At 42.5% G+C, this 21,071-nt stretch overlaps 1 protein-coding gene across 2 annotated transcripts in view; it reads left to right on the top strand.

Annotated features, from left to right (window-relative positions):
• The window catches only part of usp6nl (USP6 N-terminal like), a 55,317-nt gene that overhangs the window by 3,671 nt on the left and 30,575 nt on the right, over positions 1 to 21,071 (top strand). The window contains exon 2 of one of the 2 annotated variants that reach the window (XM_028399164.1): positions 2,107 to 2,213. In XM_028399164.1, coding sequence (XP_028254965.1) covers positions 2,210 to 2,213 — 4 coding nt within the window. In that variant the 5' untranslated portion in view covers positions 2,107 to 2,209. Of the gene's footprint in view, positions 1 to 2,106; positions 2,214 to 11,491; positions 11,600 to 21,071 lie in introns of those variants that run through there. The other variant, XM_028399162.1, reaches the window with a different exon arrangement.

The following is a 21,071-nucleotide window of genomic DNA, read 5'->3' as shown; positions in this document are numbered from 1 at the left end:
GAAATTTGATAAGGATTTCAAAATACAGCACAGCCAAATTTGACTGACTTGACAAGGCAGGCAGCTCACCCACACACCAGATGTAGACTCCACACACACACACACTTGCTGGGTTTCTGCATTCCCTCACTGCCGTCCAGGCCTTGGCACCGAGCTGCTGCTGCCCGTCTTTATTGGCTGCTGATCCCTGCTGGCTCAGACCGCCGCTCTCTCTTTTAATGCCCAGCTTCAGAGCAGCAACACACAACTCGCCACCAGATGCTGAGCTGCCCTCTGGCCTGTGTGTGTATGTGAGAGAGAGAGAAACTACATTGGCTGCTGACCCCTGCCACAGATGCAGCTAACCTAATGTCCAACAAACACACCACTGTTTGGCCAATATGGAGACTGATACTAATAAATTAAGACTAAATGTGCCACCGACTGCCTGCTTCCTGTTGTGGTACTCTGTTGTCTGTTTCATAGTTAATTCACTTCAGCAGGGTCTGGCCTGTGCAGTTTCTTGTTAACCTGTCATAACAGCAGTTACACACCGCTTACTGCTGCTGAGTTTACAACACACAACAAAACATGTCATTTTGCTGCTCTGACGATAATATTGGATCCAATAACAGGGCATCTTTTCTACTTTTTGTATGTAAAAAAGCAAAGCTAGCAAAAATCTGACCTATCTTAACCTGTTTAATGTACTTGCCTGTTACCAACATGTGCTGTAACCTTATGATAATCAGTTTGTGATCTTACACTTAAAGCACTCTCTGCCAAAGCTGACCTTCTGACCTCAGAATCAGGTTCAACCTCTGTAGGTGAGACCCTGTCTTCATGGTTTGTTTAAGTAGCTGCAGCTCTGTTAGCTGTGGTCTGGATAAGTGGCCTTGTGTCTCAGCTTGGGGCCAGAGGTGAACATATGGTGGCTCTAATCCTACAGTCACAGTCTGGAAGCTAAGACTTTCTGCCTGTGAAGCCCAGCAGTGAGCACTCACTTCCTGTCTGTCACAGCTTCCAAACAAACAGAAGAGTTTTACAGAGAAGTTAGAATACAATCTTTGTGTGATAAAATTCCTTAGACACCTTGTCAGAAACACTCAGATCTGCGGAAGGCAAAGATTTTCTGCGTATAAGCGACGCAGTCCAATGTGAAGAGTGGCTGCTGTGATGATAATGGCAGTGATTTCCATAAGGCAGTTGTGTGAATTAATCTCTGCACACTTTGCAGCTCTGCTGCTAGTGCATTCTGCTGACCTGTGCTGGTTTGGCTCGTAGCCCCCCAGAGGATATTGGATTCTCCACATCTGCAGTACTTATGGCAACATAGGGGGGGGCTTCACCTGCATCATTTAGACCCCCCTCCCTCTCTCTACCTCCCACGAGCATCTGCAGTGTGATCAAATTACCCACTATTACTGCATACTGTCATCAGATTACTGTTATTTAGTCCAGTGACCAGGCCAATTTGGACGGATGGATGCTTACAAACACACACACATTCAAAGCTGTTAATTCACCCTGTTTTTACCCTCTCATTTCTATCTCAGTGCAAATGTTTACCACATGTGTGTGTGAAGAGGATGTGTCCATCCACTTGGACTCAGTGTTTTTATTGATTACAGTGCATTTTTAAAGACAAAAGGGCCACTGATAAGTGTGTGCTGTCAGAAATGTGTGATAAAATGGACATCACTGTACATTGTGCAGCTGCCTGCTACATACAGAGAGAGCCTGGAAGAGGACATCTGCCCTGGAGGGCCAGTCAGGAGATCACTGACAACAAGTGTTGTGATCTGATTACACATCAGTACAGTGTTACACAGCTGGGTCACTCCAAGGATTGTGTCTACACATTCATCCACAACACCAATGTGTTAGCTCGCTCAGTGCAGTCAAGGTGCAAGATGCAGAATTCTAAAAGAAGGAAGGGATCTGTATGCTTCACAGGTGTGTAAATGCAGGAGGGGAAAGTGACTCCTTTGACACCATTCTTCAGATTTTTAATGAATGCCTGAGGACATCAGGTAAAATAATAAATATTGTGTACTAACTATCTGGCTTTAGTGTATTCTGTCTGTGCAGAAGTGATTTCATGTTTTTGTCTGGTTTCCTCCTCAGGTCATGAGTGCCTCTAGGAGAGACCCAGCGGAGAATAACCTCACCTGTCCAAAACCCTGCCCTACTCGGGCATCATCCTGCCCCCCACTCCTGGACTCCCATCATGAGTAAGTTCCTGATTTTAGTGATTCATTGAAAACTGGTTAATCATTTGGTGTTTTTTCACAACTTTTAAGATTTTACTTTGCCGTGTTGATACACATAAAAAAGGAATTTTGTTGTGCTTTTGGCTTTGGAATATTTAGAGTATAGTGAAACCGATCGACTCCAAAAAGGTGTAGGACTTTATATAGCACTGGCGGAACTGAGGGATCTGAAGGTTGATATTGGAGAGAATTTGTGCGTTTCAGGCAAACTTGTTTAGAGGTGCCATCTTCACACTGCTGGTTTCTGTTTGGTGAAATCAGTGTTTCACTTTCCAGATGCTGAATTGGTGTTAGCTGGTTTTGTAGTGACTCTGCATGAGTGGAATGTGTACATGAACCTTAAACTAAATGAACAGATTTGCATGTAAATCTACAGGTTTATTATGCAGCTGGTGTAGTGCTCATTCGTCGACGTTTATGAATCTGCTTCCTTTGGAAACGTGGCACAAAGGAGCAAATACTGCAGCCCTCACCACCTCATCCCTCATCAATCACCCCGCACAGCATGATGGGAGGGCAGCTATAGCAGAATGTGCACTCCATCAGTTCCATCTCCGAGTGTGCGTGTGTGTACTGTATGTCAGTGTGACTGTAATGGCATGGCCTCACACGCCGGCTCAGTGTGAGTCATCCAGCCTGCAGTATATTCTAGTAATGTCTTATATGGTCATACATGTGTGTACCATCTTACACACACACTCTGCACCAGAAGACCCGATCATTTTCATCACAAAGGGTGTGTCTAGTGTTCAACTCAACAGAAACCTGCTGTTCCTGTAAGAAGATCAGGAATATTTACAGAAATTTACTGATGAACAAATGTCAATGTTTGCAAATATATGCAAAATACATTTTTAAATAGGTAGCCAGTGTAATTAATTATTAAAGTTTATAAATAAATAAATTAGTGCATTTTAATAATGTATTATAAGGATCAATTAGACATTTTAGCTAAATGTTATTGATTAATATTGCAGTTATTGTCACCTTCTGGTTAACTGCATTGGACGGATAAAAGGTTCTGTCCTGGCATATGATACTATTCTTTCAGACCAATACATTTATGGCTTTAAGTGATTGCAGTTTCCTCAAAAGGCTGCATCAAGTATATATATTTTGTACCAGGCTTTAAACTTACAATTGTGAATAAGTAAGCCTGTGGGGATTTACTGAAACCAGCCCTTATGTGGACACTTTAGGAACTGCAGATTTGTGCTGTGAACCATTTAGAAAACCCTTTCCATTGAGATGAATGTGTCACGCTTTTGCTGTTGGAGTTTTCTGGCCTGATAGAGCTGTGAAGTTGTTTTGTGTTGTTTGTGCATCTTAGGAAACACTATCAGAGTAATTTGTAAAGAGATCTCTCCATGCTGCCAATTCAAATACTAAGTCTTATATTGATTTATTGCCCAGTGTTATGACTTGCGTGAAACCAAAACAAAGGAATGGTTTACATTCTCACCGCCCCCACACACAGATTTATTTGCTGTGTGATAACAGGCTCTGCGTTTTACAGCTGTTCCCTCTCAGACCTTCTTGTTTTCGTGGCCGTTTAGCTCACTTAACAGATAAGGATTGAATAGGAGCCAGTGTTTCTTCCTGCCAGCAGCAGCAGCAGCAGCAGCAGCAGCAACAGCAGCAGCAGCAGCAGCGTTAACACACTCTGTGCGGAGCTGTGAGGCTGTATATCTGTATACCAGGGGGCTGGGAATGGGTTACCAGGGCAACCCAGCACATGTGAGGCGTGTACTGGAAGGCGATTGGATTAGGCAGACGCTGCCGAAGGAAGAGGGCTGAGAGGTTTAACCTGATTACTGCCTTTTCCTGCACACATAAACACAAACAGGCGTGTGTGTGTGTCAGGGGAGGTTAGGCGGTTGATCTGATTGATTGTGAGTGATGAAAATAGAGAAAAGCATGATTGATGAGCTTAGTCCTGTAACAGCAGGAGAAGCGCTCCAGCACATTGAAGGTTTATACGTTAGCTGCTGTGAGTGTGCTGTGTGTATTTGTCGTAATAAACGGCATGAGCAATAATCAACAATCAAAATGCTAACATCCAACTTTTATGATATCATAATGCCTTATTTTGCCATTTACAAACTCACAGACTCAAAAGACAACAGAGGGAGAAGAAAGCTGTTATTGTGGTTGTAATGTGACCTGAATGAGTTTAGTTAGCAGCTGGCGCTCTGGGAGAAATGCTTTTTATGTGTTTCATTATTTATCCCAACCTTTGATAGACTCCGTCTCTCGCCTGGAGATGGTTGACGATGTTGATATCCTGAGCTAATTACCTTAATTACCCCCCAACAACGCACACACACACACACACACACACACACACACACACACACACACACACACACACACACACACACACACACACACACACAGAGCCAGCGGCCTGGTGAAGGGGGGGTGTGTTTCCTTTAACGAGGATGAGTGAGTCTCTGTGGATAGTCTGAATTTTGGTGGTAAAAGAGGGACAGAGACTCATTTCTATGCTGCTGTAAATTTAGTTTCAGCGTTCTTAATATGCGGTCTGGGGAATTTCAGAGACCCATGGCAGAGGGTATCTCAAGAAACTTAGCTTTAACTACACAACTTCAGGGTTAGCGAGCTTAATAGTCCATCTTTGAGTGCATGTGAGAAATTCTGTTATAGGCTTTTTTTTTTAGATATCATGCTCATGAATGAAGCTATTGATAACAATATGTTTTCTAAGGCCGATGTGACCATGGCCCTTGACCCTGGACCATCGATCAATCAGAGAGAGAACTTTAGTATCAATTTTAAGCAATTCCCTCAAAGTGTTCTTGAAACGTTCACAAGAAACACCATTCTTGGAACATTGTTTTCTGGAGTTAATTATTTCAAATAAACATGAAGTCTCAGTGACCTCCAAGATCTAATTTCTACATCCTTGAGCAATTTTATACCAAATTGAAATAAATTTCAGCAAGGCGTTCTTAAGATATTGTGTTTATAAGCAGAAGACATACTCAAAAACACACAGCCCCCAACCGTTACAACAAAAACAAAGTATTTATAAAATGAAATTAAAAAAACATTGTCTGTGTGAAACTTTATTAGATACTATATCACCTGCTCTGTCCAGTCAGAACATAAAAACCAATAATATTATCTGTGTATGGCTATTTGCTGAGCTTAGATTCATTATAATAAAGCACTGCAGCACTGTCTGTTGCTGAGTAACTCCCAGACCTGCACTGCTGTAGGAAATGAATCCAGGGCATAAGAGGTGAGGAAGATTGGCGACAAATGAGGAACAGACACACTATGTAAGGTTTTATTGGTGTTGTATAAACAGCAGTTAGTTAAAGGATGATAATGGCCCTGCAAAGACTCAGTCTTTGAGTTTCTGTCAGCAGCAGCAGCAGCTTTATGTGTGAGCCTTAGAAATAAACACAGGGAGAGAGGAAATATGATCCATAAAATTTCACTACAGATGTTTTCACTCCTTCACTGCAGTTTTATTTCTTTAAAAAAAGCCTTCAGATGTGATGCAGGTCACGCGTTGGACTCACATGTAGGAGGACTTGAGAGCAGGCATGGACAGTTGGCTTCAATCTCTTCACCTGTCCTTCACCTAGACACACACACACACCTTCATCTCTCCCTGTCAGAGTAAGACTGATGTCATTGGGTGGCGTGCTGGGCACACAGTGTGTCTGGGTGTGGTGCAGGATAATTATCTTCCTCTCAAAGCCTCATCTGGCCTCCATCTGCTGGACTAACGTGTATTTAGTTGTATTGCAGAGCACACAGAGGGGAAAAAAAGGTCTTTTCACTCAATTGTCCTGCTAGATCTGCAGTTTTTATGAAAATTCCGCTGAGTGTAGAGGGTATTTCACAGGTTGACACCTGGAAGCTGCTCCATTGACGCTTAGATGGTCAGAGAGAAGTTCTGTTGCAAAAACTGGCATCAGTCCCCACCATGATGTTAATGGTGTTGGTAGATGTCAGCTGACAACTGTAATGTCTCCCCGCAGTGCTTGTCATTATCCATCTATATTCCAGATAGCTCTTAGCGGGTGTTCAGTATGAAAATAGAATGTGTTGAATCTGGAGGGAGAGGAGGAATACATGAGTCCAACACAAATACAACTCAATTCTGAGTTTCGCAACAAAACAATCAGGTGGACTTTTTACCTGAGACATAAGAAAGACAGAGACTTTTTCACCTCTAAACTCACCAGATCTAAAAATAAAGTTTCTATGGGTGGTTTCCCACTTGAGATGCTGTGAGGTGGCACAATTAGACACAGAAACCACCCACAAATCAGCCTGCTCAGCATGTGTTTTCATTGTGGTGTAGGATCCACCTAACCCTGGAAAAGGCCCTAAAAGAGCTCCTACAAATGTGGGAAATTTGTGTAAGTGTAACAGAACTACGTCCCTCACAGTGTGTCTGTAAACATCTGGTGTATCTCTGCAGTCTCATGTTTGCTGAGTCCTGCCTGCCACAGTTGTTGCTTTGTTTTTGTTTGTTCGGTTGATAACCACATTTCTGATGGCATTTAAACACAGTGTTTGTTCTTGTGTTTTTCTTACTGTTAAACTCTTGAGGCCTGTAGTGATGATGACATGTCTTCTGTTGTGAAATGTGTCCTCTTTACTCCACAGAGCCAGAGCCTCTCTGCCCACAAAATGACTCAGAGTGCCTCATTACTAGAAATACTGGTATTTGTTTGTTCTGAAAGCATGTGGGGAAAGAGGTTTATTGTTGTTACACAGGTTAGATGAGTTTATTAAGTATCTCTGCTTTTTCTGCTCAAAGGATTTGTGATAGAGCATGCTGGGAATTTGAACTTAATCAACAATCTGTATTGTCATTATGCAAGGCACAATGAAATTTGGTTTAGCAGCTATGTGTATGAATATATTGCAGCATATTAATGTTCAAAAGTACAGTCTTATTGCTCAATCTTTGGGTGGGTGGGATGTGTATGGGACAGTGGGGTGATGGATTTCACAGGGGAAGAAGCTGTGTCTCAGTCTGTTGGTGTGCGTTCTGATGCTCCTGTACCTCTTTCCAGGGGAAAGCGTTACCAACAGTTTGTGCCCTGGGTGGGTGGGGTCTGCAGCTATACTTTGAATCCGGCTGTCGTACATGGAGTCCAGCTGTGGGAGAGGACTCCCCACAATCCCCTGTGCTGTCTTCAACACCCGGGCCAAGTCCTTCCTGTAGATTAGATTCCTGGAAGATTAGTACTGATTGTAAAATGAAGGCTAGTTGTGAAGGCTAGTGTTCTCTGATAACTGAAAGTTGGAAGCTGTGTGTGTGATCTTATTTGTTTTGGAATGCTGTTCTTCCACCATCCTGCATTTTTCTACCTCTTCTGCGGTGGTGAATGATGCTCAGATGTCATGTTTGTGATGACAGAGGTGTGTGTGTGTTAGAGGAGGGGGGGTTTACAGGAAGGAAACCTTGCTGGAATATGATTACATCTCCCAGTAAACAGGGCAGCAGGAGGAAATGGATCCACAGACCCTGTCCTCAGGGCATCAGCGTGTACATATTGAAACTGCCACAGTGTTGCTAAGACACACAAACACACGCGCCAGATCACATACATACAAACATTAAACCTGTGTCTCACATCAAAATGTATTAACAGCTTTTTTAGTCACCTCCACACAACCTCAGGGGCTGAGAATTTAAACCAAGTACCACAGTGGCCACCTTGGGGCTGGCTCCAGAGTCAGTCAAAGACCTCTAACATTCATGTCCCACTCTATCGCAGAAATAAGCATACATCTCTATAGTTTTTATGCTAAGTGGGAAGCTAAATTTCCTAGGATGGTCCATCAGAAAGCAAAAAGTCCAACACTGAATAGAATCAACTGCAGTTCCTTGAGTGTCCACTTGGGGGTGGAAGGTAGAGATAAATGATGCTGCCATTAAGTCCAGATGTGTCAGAGTTTCACCTCCACCTGGTTATTGCACTGCTTCTGGACAACAGCCTCATTTTTATCAGGTTTTCCAGCTCAGCTGAGATTTAAAAAAAATGCCTGTATTTGCTTTTTATTTCTTCTGGAAATCATATAAGGAATGGAGAAAACGGCACACAGATGAAATGATATTAAGAAGCCATAAAATAAAAAGATGTGAGATTTATAAGATACTGAAAGCTGTGACTCACTACAGCTTCTGTTGCTGTAGCTGTGTCTAAATATTCAGCCTTCAAATATTTAAACTTCTTTCACTCAATATATAAATAAATAAAATGGTTAAACCACAAACTTTTTCATGACAAGACAAAGATTAATGAAGAACAGAAGCCAGCTCCAACTTCAAGCAGATATAGAAACTTTCTGGATTAATAATGTATTATTTAAACCAGATAATTGCACCAGGACATTTCCATACCAGCCCACACAAACGGCTCCTTCGCTGTCTTGTTTGGCTTTGTGCTTCCACAGACACAGTCTGAAATTATTTTGCTGCATTCAGTTGCCATGGTGAGCCGAGCAACAATGCTGTCCCTCCCTGCTCTGGAAGTTTCAGTCCATCAATACTTAATGTACGGACATCAGACAGAAGGGATTTTGTGCGATGAAGAAAATTGTGTAGTGGCTTTTTACTCCTTTGGGAAATGATACAAAGTCTACTACTACTCTTAGATTTTTTGTTCCCATGCCATCCAGTTATAATGTAGATACTGACTGAGTTCCTAATGCTATGGAAAAATTTAAGCTAGCATGAAGTGCAAGATTACAGTTATTGTAATTGTTCAATGTATGTGTAAATCAGTCTTGGCTTGTAATTTTTAAGCGATACGAGCAAGTTAAGCTTGGCCAGCTTGCCGTAACTTAGCTACAATGCTAAGTTTACATACAAACAATAATTTAATTACTACATTTCTTCAAATTGTAACATAAATAACCTTTAATGGAGTCTTGTTAACAATAGCATATATGAGTCAGGTGGCCGATACACACCTAAAATAGACGTCTAGGTGCTAAACCTGTTGTATTACTGTTTCACATTCCATGACCTACTTAGACTATAATTACATCAACTATTTGGTTCACAAGCTGACACAACTATGACCAGTTTTGGATGAGGCCACACAGACTTTCAAATGATCAGTTAAATGTTGTGACTAACAGGATACCTTCTACCTTCTTCAGTGCTATAGAAACCTGTTGCAGTCCCCTAACAATATTCTAACCAGCTTTTTTACAGTAACCCGAAAAGACACACACTCACACACCACACTCAGTGACAAACATCTCACCGCCTGTCGACCTGTGATAAATGACACACACCCTATCGACCAATGTCAAGTAGGATACACCTGATCGGCTGTGTGATGTATGATTGACTTTGTGTGTGTGTGTGTGTGTGTGTGAGAGAGAGACCCACCCAGAGAAGGCAAGCAGGGAGCATAGAGGGTAATGTCTGTAGACTCCCACGCTGGTGACGCAGTGAGTTGCATTAGATCTTCAGCTATCCACCCCCCTCTGCTCGACCCCCAGTCCTCTGATGCTGTTTATTTATGTGCATGTGTAGTATTGTTTACGTAAACAACACACAGTAATGCAGTTGCACACAGCTCTTGGCTGTGGAAGCTAATGAAGCACTGAGAGGTGGGCCATGCAGGCCTGGGAGAGGTTAGCTCTCAGAGTTAAGCTGGATCCATACTCCACGAGAACAGAGAACTCGCTCCTCGCTGCCGACGTTACGCCCACAAAATGACGTCATTTTTCTCTCGGAGCGCCTGTTCTGCAGCTCTCACGGACACATGGTCAGGGCAGAACTTTTTCTCTCAGTGGTGTGCGAGAACAATTCTGTGATTAGTCGGAATTTAGTGGGCATGATGAATGTGGTGAAGCGCAAGAGCTTCTTCAGGTGCCGAACACACAGACAGAAGGAGGAAGGGTTAGGGTGGACAATGGACAGTTTAGATGAGCAGCTGGCAAACAGCTCCTGGAAGGAGAAACACGGCACACAGAGGAGAGTGTCTGTCCAAAAGGTGGCGATAAAAATTAATCCCAGTATTGGATCACTGCGTTACAGCGGCTTGACGCGCACATCAAACACCTGGAGACGGGATGTATTATTGCAGACAGTCAATGTGTGTGACGTGCGCTGCGTGGGAGGGCCATATGCACACACGAGTTCTCTGTTCTCGTGGAGTATGGAACAAGCTTTATGCTGATGTATTGGTTTTCTGACATATTAGGATTTGGTTAAAAGTATATTTGAAGTCTTCAGACCTAGATAGCATGAAACCTTTTTCAAATGGCCTTGAAGGCATCATGTTTGATGTGCCATTTAGTGTTAAACATTGCCACTTAATTGAGTGTTGGCACTAGTACAGTTCTATAAAAAAACAAAACATTAGAACAACTCGGAAGCCATGATTGTCTCAGTGGTGACCTGTATTTACAGGACAAAAATAGGGCAGATGTTTGGCTGATTTGCACAAACAGACAACATTAAGCTATTAAGCTAAAGTACAGAGGACAACATTCCATTATGGACTGGAACTTGATTCATTTCTGATGTCACAAGGGAATACCACTTCTGAGTCGTGTTAGTGGTGTGTACAAGTGTTGGTTTGCACTTTATGGGGCAGTGCAAAGCCAAACAAAACCACATACAAAAATGCAGCAAATTAAACCAAACCATTGTGGTTCAGAGCAAACAAAACACACAACCAGACTGTCCAACTCTGCTCTGATGCACTTTGTTTAAATGCATGTAATTATTCTGACATGACTACCCCATAAAGCTGGGCAGGTGCTGCTGGAAAATTAGAAGCCATGAAGGACACTAGAATTCTGGCTAAAGTCTGATTGGACAAAAAGCTGCACACTCCAAGCAGGAAATGATACGAGGAGGGCAAACGGGAAGTGCGAAGCAGAGCGGTAATGTTGTTCCAGCCTGTTTTCTTTCCCGTTCGTTCCCATTCCCTTGCTCACTGTGGCACAATGCCAGGCCAACAGAGGAAGGAGAGAGAGGAAAGGAAGTGAGAGAGTCAGAGAGCAGAAGGCATTCTGGGGAATCCCCCCCGCCTGCCTCCACCCATCCATCTACAGACATTAAATTGTCTTTAAAGTGCTGACTCAAAACTATGTGTGTTGTTGTCTCCGAGGAGGGCAATGGTGATGTTCGGTGTTTTTGACTGCTCATGACTGCTGGCTCATGCTTTATTTTTTAGTTGCTTTATTTTTTAGTTGCTTTAAGTGTGGGGAAAAAAACTTTTTGAAATACTATGTGACGCCTCAGCTTACTGCTACTGAGCTCCGTTTGTTGAGTGGACAGAAACATGTCTCCAGAGGGACAATGCTGCTACATGTCTGTTGGAGGTGTAAGTAAAAAACCTATTTTAGTCTGATGATTCTTTAGCACACTTGTTTACATGTGTAGTGTTTGTCAAGTAACATTTTTAAAGCTTTTCATTACATTGCTTACCTGAGTAGCATGTATATATCATGAAGCTAAAACAGTGTAGTTAAGTTACAGCCAGCTAAGCCAATCATTGTGCACATTAGCTTTGTAAATCTACATCATTTGTTGCTGATTAAAATCCGCACTAATGGCCATAATACCAGTGTTAATAATTTTGTTCCATGGATCATGTTAGCAAGTATACCGCAAGATAACCAACTATCCTGTCACCTTAGATGGTATTCAGCTAGTAACATAATCAGAATCAGAATCAGAATTAGAAATACTTTATTAATCCCCAGGGGAAATTGCTTAATAATGAGCAAGCAAGCAAAGTTTTTGTTTTGTGTTTACATGGTTAGAAGATCATCTGCAGAAGTCAGATAAATTAGATGCTGTTTTTTACTGAAGCAAGCTAACATTAGCTACTTTTGCAAGCTGAGGTTCTTTTCTGATTCAGCCTCATTTCCAGCAGCTTTCCTGTCCAGCAGGAAATAAGAATTAAAGTTAGTGACTAGAGAGTTAAAACATCTTGAGCTATTGATCTCTCCCTACATAACAACTAAGTTTGAGTATGAACTATTTTACAAGCCAACATGCAGCTTGATGAGTTGGTCGTGTTCATATTGTTTGCCGTCCGCTCCGTCTCATTGGTATTCAGCAGCAAGACCTTCGAGCGCCATGACGCACTGAAGCGCAGCAGGCAGCATTAATCAATGTGCCAAGCAATCAGCACCCAGCCTAATTCAATCACCCCTCCAACAGAATGCTGCCATTAGGACAACAGAGGCGTGTGTGTGTTCGCAGCGCTGCGATTTGTTTGTGTGCCCGTGCCTCTGCCAGCCACCACTGACCCAAAACAAACCCTTTTGGAGAGGTAGATGGAGAGCATTATAGAGATGAGTGCTGTGTGAAATCAGAGTTGCCACTTTCTTGCAGTGCACAGAGGCTCAGACATGGGGGCTGAAAAGTGGCAGCAGTGTAGCCGTCATTATCTGACACAAGAGTTTAGAGTGAGACAAAGATGGTATTGAGTTAAAAAGCTTTTCTGACTTTCTACAATATGTAGAAAGTTTAGTTTACTTTGTAATAAGTGCAGACATTTATTTCCCTTTCACAGCCTGATTCTCTTTCTCATCTTTTTCTGGGTAATACTTAACCTACTGTTTCATGTCATGTGCCAAAACTCTGGCTTTTGTTTCACTGTCTAACGCTGTCCTTTGTAAGTTCTTCACCCATTATGTGTTGTAGTCAGAGCTGGGGGCAAAACTGTGCAAAGCTTACACACACACACACTCAAGGTTAACAGCCAATAATCAACAAAAGAGGTAACCATGACATTTGCTTTTGCATTAGCTTGTCAATTTCTACAGGAGGATAAAGTCTGTGCTTTTGGGTCAGCTCTTCTCAGAGATCTTCTTCCACCTCATTGGCCAAGACTTGACAGCTAAAAGTAATGTTTCAGAGGCTGAATAAGAGCAAGCACATTTTTAAGCAATGTTTCAGATTCTGCCTTTTCCACACAATTGTTGCGTTTTTCAAATCTTGTGCACTCTCTCCTCTCTCTGACATCCAAGATCAACTACCCAATCCCAGCATTGACATCGTCACAGTTGCCAGTTTGACTGAAGAAGGCTGCCACTTGGCAGAGCTGTTATCTGGCCTGTAGATTTAAGAGGCCATGTATCAGTGAGACTTGACCAGACCTACACTATCTCTCCATTCTCAATCAAGTGAGTGTTAAGGCAGCCTTGTGGAGGGCCTATTGATCCGGTGCTTGTGTGAGGGCCCTGCATGCCCGGACCTATTGGCTCCATCAATACCTTTCTGCTCTCCTAATCCATATCTCTGTAGGTGCCTGACACCTCGCACTGTTTATGTCTGCCATCTACCTTTCTTTTTACCTCACATGGTTGACCATTGAAACGCAGAGGTGAAGACTGAAGAACTTTTCAAGTATTGCATATTGATTCTTGGGAAGTTTCTTTCTTCTAAAGGCTCAAAAGGTGATGAAGCTCCATATTTGGCAATGCACAGTTTTAAGAGATTTCTGCAGCAGGTTTGTAACCATGGAGAAAACTTGAGTTCACCAACCAGAGACCAAAGAACAGTCCAAACAACCAGAAACAGCCAGAACTTTAGATCTGTGAGGCCTGCATCATGGTTATAACCTCTGTGTTTTTGGGATGTGAAAGGGGTGGTGGATGATCTGGAAAAAGATTTAGTAAAAGGAGTGCTCTTTCACTAAGATAAACTTCAGCCCACACATCCACCATCATCCAGCACATTCAAATACAGTAGTTTAAATCCTCAGATCCTCTGGAGTCCAAAGATACTGACTTCATGGGTGACTTGATTTTAAGAAGCCATAGCGGCATCCTACTTGTCGGCAATATAACATAACATGTTTTAATACTGCTTTTTGGTTTAATTCACAACCAGTACTGCTCAGGCTCTATATTTTACAGATATAACAAAGTGTTTGTAAGGTGTAAGCCAGTGGCTGTAGTTACTGGACAGTGGTCACAATCGTGTTTGTAAAAGGTCACAGTTTCTCTTCCTGTGGTGGGGTCACAGCCTAGCAACAGCAGGTCTAAGGCATAGCAACAGCAGCCACAGAGTCAGTCCAGCAATGCAATAATTGGACTTTCTGACTCGGTGTCTGAGGATCGACACTAACAAATAAAGACGCGCTTTATCACAATGACACGGGCATGCTTTAGTGTGTAGCACTGCTTGTGGGTGATGATGGTGTATGTCATTAGAGAAGACCGAGTGAGTGTTTGATTTGAAGTGTTTTGTATTGGCTCCATTAGTGTCAGCAATGAACATGGTGCTGCTGGTGCTGCTGCCTCTCCCCCCTGCATGCTGCACTGTCCTTGGAGAGGTGCACTTTTTTCCCCAAAATTTCCCATCTTATCTGAGTGTGTGTGTGTGTGATGTAATGGTGTGCATGTAGTCCTATCTGTATGGTTGCGAACATCGATAGTGTTCATGTGCCTTGAGGGTGTGTGAGGCATCACTGTTCAAGGTCAGTCATCGTTTCACATAGACATAAGAGAACATTACTCACCACCAGAGCTGCTGTAAAATGTTCTTTCTGATTTTATTGAGGTCACTTTTTCTTAATTTTTCACAAATTTATACATTGTCTTTACAAAAAATACGATTTCATATATAATATAATAATGTATTTTTTTGGATTATTTTAGTTTGTAGTATCAGCATTGTCATTAGAGTTCAGGATCTGCCTAGAGACAGTAAAAAATACTCACTGGGAAAACCCCTGAACTAGCATTTTAATATCACAAAGCTCGTATTAGTCATGCCCGTGTTCATTAGTGTCTTTGGGAGATTTTATCCTAGATAAAGAAACATCATGTGATGTTTCTACAAATCACTATAAATATCAGTTTAAATAAAATGCAGACGTCAGTAGATTTGAAAAATTGGCATCAGTCTGACCCCAGTGGACATCACGAGAGAGGCTCCACCAACTGGAGGTATAAATGGACTTATTATAGTGACATGATGCAGTTAGAAAGAGGAACAGGGAGGAGAGAGTATGTGGATTAATTAGAGATGGAATAATGGAAGAAAAAAACTGGAGAGATGAGAGGGAGGCTGTACTTACAGCTAACAAGAGAGGTGGAGAGTTACTAGACACTATTATGTATACTGTAATAACACATGCTGGATATAATGAACTGTAATCTCATGAAGGAATGGGTCTTACAGGCACGTTGGAAAAAGTTCCCATCTTATCAGACGATTTAATATAATTAAGCCCTGAATGTCAGGATTTCTGGAAAGGATCTGTCATTTCACCCGACAGGAGGATATTTTACCTTTTGCTGTTTGTACACAAGAGAGTGGGAAGGCCAGGATATAAATAAAGAAAAGAAAACACATTTCTTGCAGCAAAGATGGGTTTTGATTGCAAGAACCCCATGTCAGGACTCATCTCTCTCCAGCAGAGCCAAAAGGTCCAACTAGTGTGATTGATGCAGGTGATATGTCATTTATAAAACCCAAAGCAAGAAGCTACAATTACACAATTATAGAACCCTTAAAAGGCCAGAGGATGTCATGTGTGGAAAAAAATGACAGCACCTATGATATATGCCTGAGGAACTCCACAGTCATTGCATCATCAGCAGATGAATTCAAGTACACTGATGTTTTGTGCAAACTTAAAGACACCGGTGTCACAAGTATATATATTTAGCATCAAGACTCTTTCCAGAGCAAGATGAAGTTGTCGATATGTTGCTCCCTCATACAGTATGTGATGTTACTGCCTGATTGTCATTGATAGTTTGCTCCTGGAAGACGGTGTCATGGACATTGCTGGCTGCAAATCACCACTGTACATCCACATAAAGACACATCTCCTTACCTCTACATTCTGCTCATGTTTTACAGCTTCACACTACATGTACACGAGGGGAGAAAAAAGAGGGTGGGAGGGTGACAAAGACAGAAAGCGGCACAATGAGAAAGGGGAGGGAAGGCGGAGGGAGGAGAGAGGAAGGGAGATGCTGTGGGTGAGTGAGTAGAAGCGCTCATTAATTTGAATTTAAAGGATGTGAAGAGAGGACAGTGAGCGAGGCAGCCAGCGTGTGCAGGGCTGAAGGAGGCGAGGGCGATGGGGAGAGAAAGAGATGGATGGGAGGGGAAAAAGAGTCCGAAAATGAGATGAGATGAGTTGGACAGTTCAGAAGCATCTATTGATCCACAGCAACCATGTGGTTTGTCTGGACTGCTGGAGCTACAGAAGAAGAAAACGGCAGAAAATAGGAACTAAAAGACAAATCAGAGCTCTGTGCTGTTCTCCGGCTGCCAACCTGCAAAAACAGGAGTGTGTGAGAGCACTCCAGCTGAGCGAAACCGCACAGAGACATCACACGCTTGATGAGCACACTCAGTCTGAGAGTGTGTGCAGCCAAGGAACATCCACTGCTACTTTCAGCCGCTGCCAGTAGTTGAGTGGAGATTTATACGCTCTTTCATGCGGACCTGAGGCAGCATTCAAAACAGGTGAAGCGTCAGATTCGTGTTTGTGTGTGTTCTCTGCTACTCAACATCTGTGCCTGGAGACCTGTGCCATCGGCTGCTTCATAGGAAAATACTGCTGAAAAGTACCTGTGAACATCTGGGTGCTGGAGTTTGTCAGCATGTCTTGAAACCTGGAGATCGCTCTCTCTTACGAGTACCTTTGATAGAAATGTAGTGTTTTCCTTGCGGGATTTTGGGAGACATGATGGTGTGGATCAGAAGATGAGTCCTGAGGTGGAGCTAAGGAGGCATGAGGTTGTGGAGGGCAAAAGGGCAAGAATGGGCTGCCACTGTGCTGTGGCACCTCCGACCGCCACGACCCCTGCCTTCCTGTGAGCATGCAGGTCCTACAGATCGTCAAGGAGCTGGTGTCGCCATCCAGACGCAGAGCAGCAGCCAGATTCGGAGGTGTGTAAGCACAGTATTCATGTTATGACCTGTTCAGCCACTGCCACAGCTGTGGATTATGTTTTTCTGTGAAGTATTTTGGTAGGAAGGTGTGTGGGAAAACCCTGTGAATGCTTGCAGGGACATTAGAGGAAGACATGCTGTTATTAAACCTGGTTATTTGCCAGTTATGCCCTTCCTGATATGATGAAGGTCTGCTACTCTGTCGACTCCTTGAGTGCACTTTAGAAATGTAAGGAAACTAGCGTGGGCGTAGGACTATGTGTAAAAGGTTTTCTGCTCTTTTCAACTGGCCATATTAAAAAGCAGGGTCAAAAACCATCCATCATAGCACAGAACATAAAGATGTCTAAATCGTATGTGACATCACACATACGTTATTTGACAGATTTGACTATTACCTTTTTAACATCGCTTGAGTTTGTCAAACTCACAGCTGGGTCTATGATTGACTCACTTTTGGTACGAGCCTTAAGTGACCATTCATGGTATAGCAGGTTTTCTCCGTTGGCTTCATTGTTCTTGCATCCTTACGCTGGACCGCATTACTGTCCAGATCTTACATCACTTCAACAGATTTTTTTAGAGAAGCCAGAGAGTTTGTGATGTGCTTGCTTAGTATGCTTAAGATGTCCCACAGTGCAGGTGACCAGGTTCTGGTCTTCGTTGGGACAGAAATGGTCTAATTTGCTACAGAAGTTTTGTGAATGTCAGGCATCTGTCGTTGGTCTGAACAGGGGAGGGTCGTTCCCCTGGAGCTGCTTCTGTAATAGCTCTGTTGATTTGGGACATGATTGTATATCTGTATATGTGTCTCTCTCTGGTGTGCAGTGAATAATGAGGCTTGGTGATCTGGGTAATGGAATACTCCATGACCCATGACCCCACGTTCTGTCTCCTGATTTCCATCCGTCATCTAAACTATTGGCAAACTAGAGCAGTTTTTTACTCTCATATGCTGACTTTGTTGCTACTTCAGAGGGTAAGGAGTCACAGTTTGCTGAATGGTTTCCTGCAAGATGAAAAACTACCCTCTGAATTGTCAGATTTTTCCATTTGCATAAACTTAACGAGGCAGGGAAATTGGTGTTTCTAGCAGCATTCTCCTAAAATGTGTAGTCACTCTTAGTACGTTCTGTACCTAAATGTTCATTTCTGGCTGTGACACTGTCTTAGTCTCAGTTTCACCTGGCTTTACTCGTCCACAAATATTAGCTTTAGCCTAGTTTCTCATCCTGTTTTTTTGTGATTCCACTCATGTCTCAAAGCAGCCTACCATCAAACACTGAATATATCTGATCTAACAGCCTTGAAAGATTCATTTTATTCACAGCTTTAATTTAGGTAGAAAATGATTTCCAGCCAGCCAGCTATGATAATTGTGCTAATTTAACAAATAATAAAATAAAAAATTAACCAATTAAACCAAACAACTAAGTGCTGCAGCTTTGACCCTTTGGGAAATAATATTTTGGGTAGTAATTTCACAAAAGGCAGTTAAATTCAGTTGTTTCATTATTTGGCTGGTCAGACCTGTCTGTGGAGTACACCGGGGGTCAATAATTCAAGAAGCAGCAAAATAACAACTTAACATTGTGACCTGAAACTGTTGTGCTCAGTGATTTCTTTTTTTAATGAATCCTGTCCAAAGGTAACACAACTGCTTGATGCAGTGTTTTAATAGAGACTGTGAAGTGTTGTGGTTTCAGTTGTTGTTGCATGCATAGACTGACCCATTACATGTACCCCCATTACTGGGAAGGAGTCCTGGTTGGCCTTTAAAGGATCTGACCTGGGAGAGTCTTTCCAAGGAAGAATCTGGGACTTTCCCGGACTTTGTATAACGACAATATATGGCCAAAGAGATGGAGTTGAGAGAGCAGGTGATGCCTGAGCAGACTGGTACCAACTCATCCAAGTGTTGTTTAAAAAAAGCATCCACCAAGTGTTAATAGAATTTCACCCAGTAGTTATTTTTACATGATCTAAGGGGATGTGGGCCCTTTCAAGCAGCATTATCATGAGTCTAGTGTGAGGTAGACCATTATTAAGTTGGGAAAAGACAACACATCTATTGTAGTCATTGCCTGGGAACAATTCACACTTTCCATTTGGCTGTCGTCTTTATCTCCACGCATCAGCCCCACAGAGGAATTCACCTTGGCTCTTCTTTCAGCCTGGATCAATGTGGGCAGATTTAGAGATGGCCTCCAACAGATACAGGACACACACATAATTCACACACTCACTGCAGTGTTGTGCAGGCTTGAAGGTGTGGTGACTGTGTGGAAGGTGTAAGACACTAGCAGATGTTTGAGCTCAGAGGTTTAGTAAGTAACGTGATGTCATGTTTGTGTGCCTGATCAGAGGAATGCTTACATCTTAGTCAGATTGTAAGCAGGGACACACCCGAGCAAAACTGAGCATGCTCAGAAATCAGTTAAATGAAGATTGTTTCCCGAAGAATGCTCGGTGATGTGTGCACCATTAGGAAACAATACACATGTTCATTGCAATAAAGCAATATGTCACCAATTACAACAGCAATGCCTTTTGTATGGGGCACAAAGGATCCACAGGGCCAAATGATTTCCACTGTTAACCCTTCAACAGATTAATGAGGGTTTCTAACCATTAATTATTTTTAATTAACTGTTAAAAAGCAGTTTTTTCCCTTAACTGAGTTAATATTTGTTCATAAACTGTAAGTCAATAAGTAAATAAATTCCCTGTATTACAGGAAATAGTTTTTTTGTGATGTAAACTTCTAAAGATATAAATGCATAAACCAAATTATAAATTTATATAGATTAATTTTAATCTTCTTTTTGTACAGATATTTGTATTACATCTCTTCTTGACAAACCATGAATACCACAAAATAAATATTATATTCCAGGGCAGAACCTGACAACAAACACTTTATCAGTCAGGAAATGGGTTTGAAAATATTATCATATTTTTCTAAATTTACTAGCATATTGATTTATGCCCGCTACAGAAGCCCCAAGGCCTCGACCTTGGCCTTCGTTTGAAGCAGCTTGTCCGGTCGACACTGGAATGCTGGAATTACTTGGGGACCTCATTATGATGATGTAGGAATTTACTGTGTTTCCAGGGTTTGTGTGGTTTATTCCTCCAGGATGGTGTGAAAAGAAAACAATCCAAACTCAAAACACTAAGACATTATTCTTACACAGGGTCAAATGAGACCATTAGGGGTCACTACTCCTGTTTGCTTTTGTATTGTTTAAAGCACTTTTAGCATTAACCACCAAAAGTTCAGGTTTTGCAGTTCTCTTTCATAGCATTCGTTTCGTGTCTCACTATGGGAGAACGCCCCCGCGTGATCCCGACAGAAGCTTTGATTACACTACACCAGCCCTTGGGGCTGGTATCAGTGACGTCTATGTCAGGAGGGAGCGCCCTCCCCCTACATAATAGGCTGACATAGCTTCAGTCGCCTTTCAAACACCTCTTCTCGCTTCTCAAAGAAGCCTGATGACAACTGTGTAACTAGGTGCCTAGCTAAACTGCCCACTGATTCGAGTGAAAACTTGGTCACCAGGCGCTTGGTCCCACACGACACGGTTGCTTCACAGCTGAAGAATAGTAGAAATACTATTCCACGCTATCGGTTAAAGTAGAAATACTTGTCACAGCCGAAGTAGCGATACTTCTGCTAACAGCGGGTGCGTTAGCATCGTCTGTAGGTAGCAATACCACTATACTGCTCACGCTAATAATACCCACAGCAGTTAGCGATACCTCACCACACGCTAGCCAGGAAAATAGCCATATTTCCCTGAACACAACCAGTAGCTGCACAAGCTAAAGCTAGCGCCCTTGAACCCTATGCTAGTCATGGCCACGGCTAACAACCCCGCTGAAGACGGGAAAAGCCCAAAGCTTTGCCCCTGTGGCAA

This window comes from Parambassis ranga, chromosome 2 (assembly GCF_900634625.1).
Source record: "Parambassis ranga chromosome 2, fParRan2.1, whole genome shotgun sequence".
NCBI classification, from domain to species: domain Eukaryota; kingdom Metazoa; phylum Chordata; class Actinopteri; family Ambassidae; genus Parambassis; species Parambassis ranga.
The sequence above is the reverse complement of the archived record's forward strand: the minus strand, read 5'-3'. Positions and strand labels throughout refer to the sequence as shown.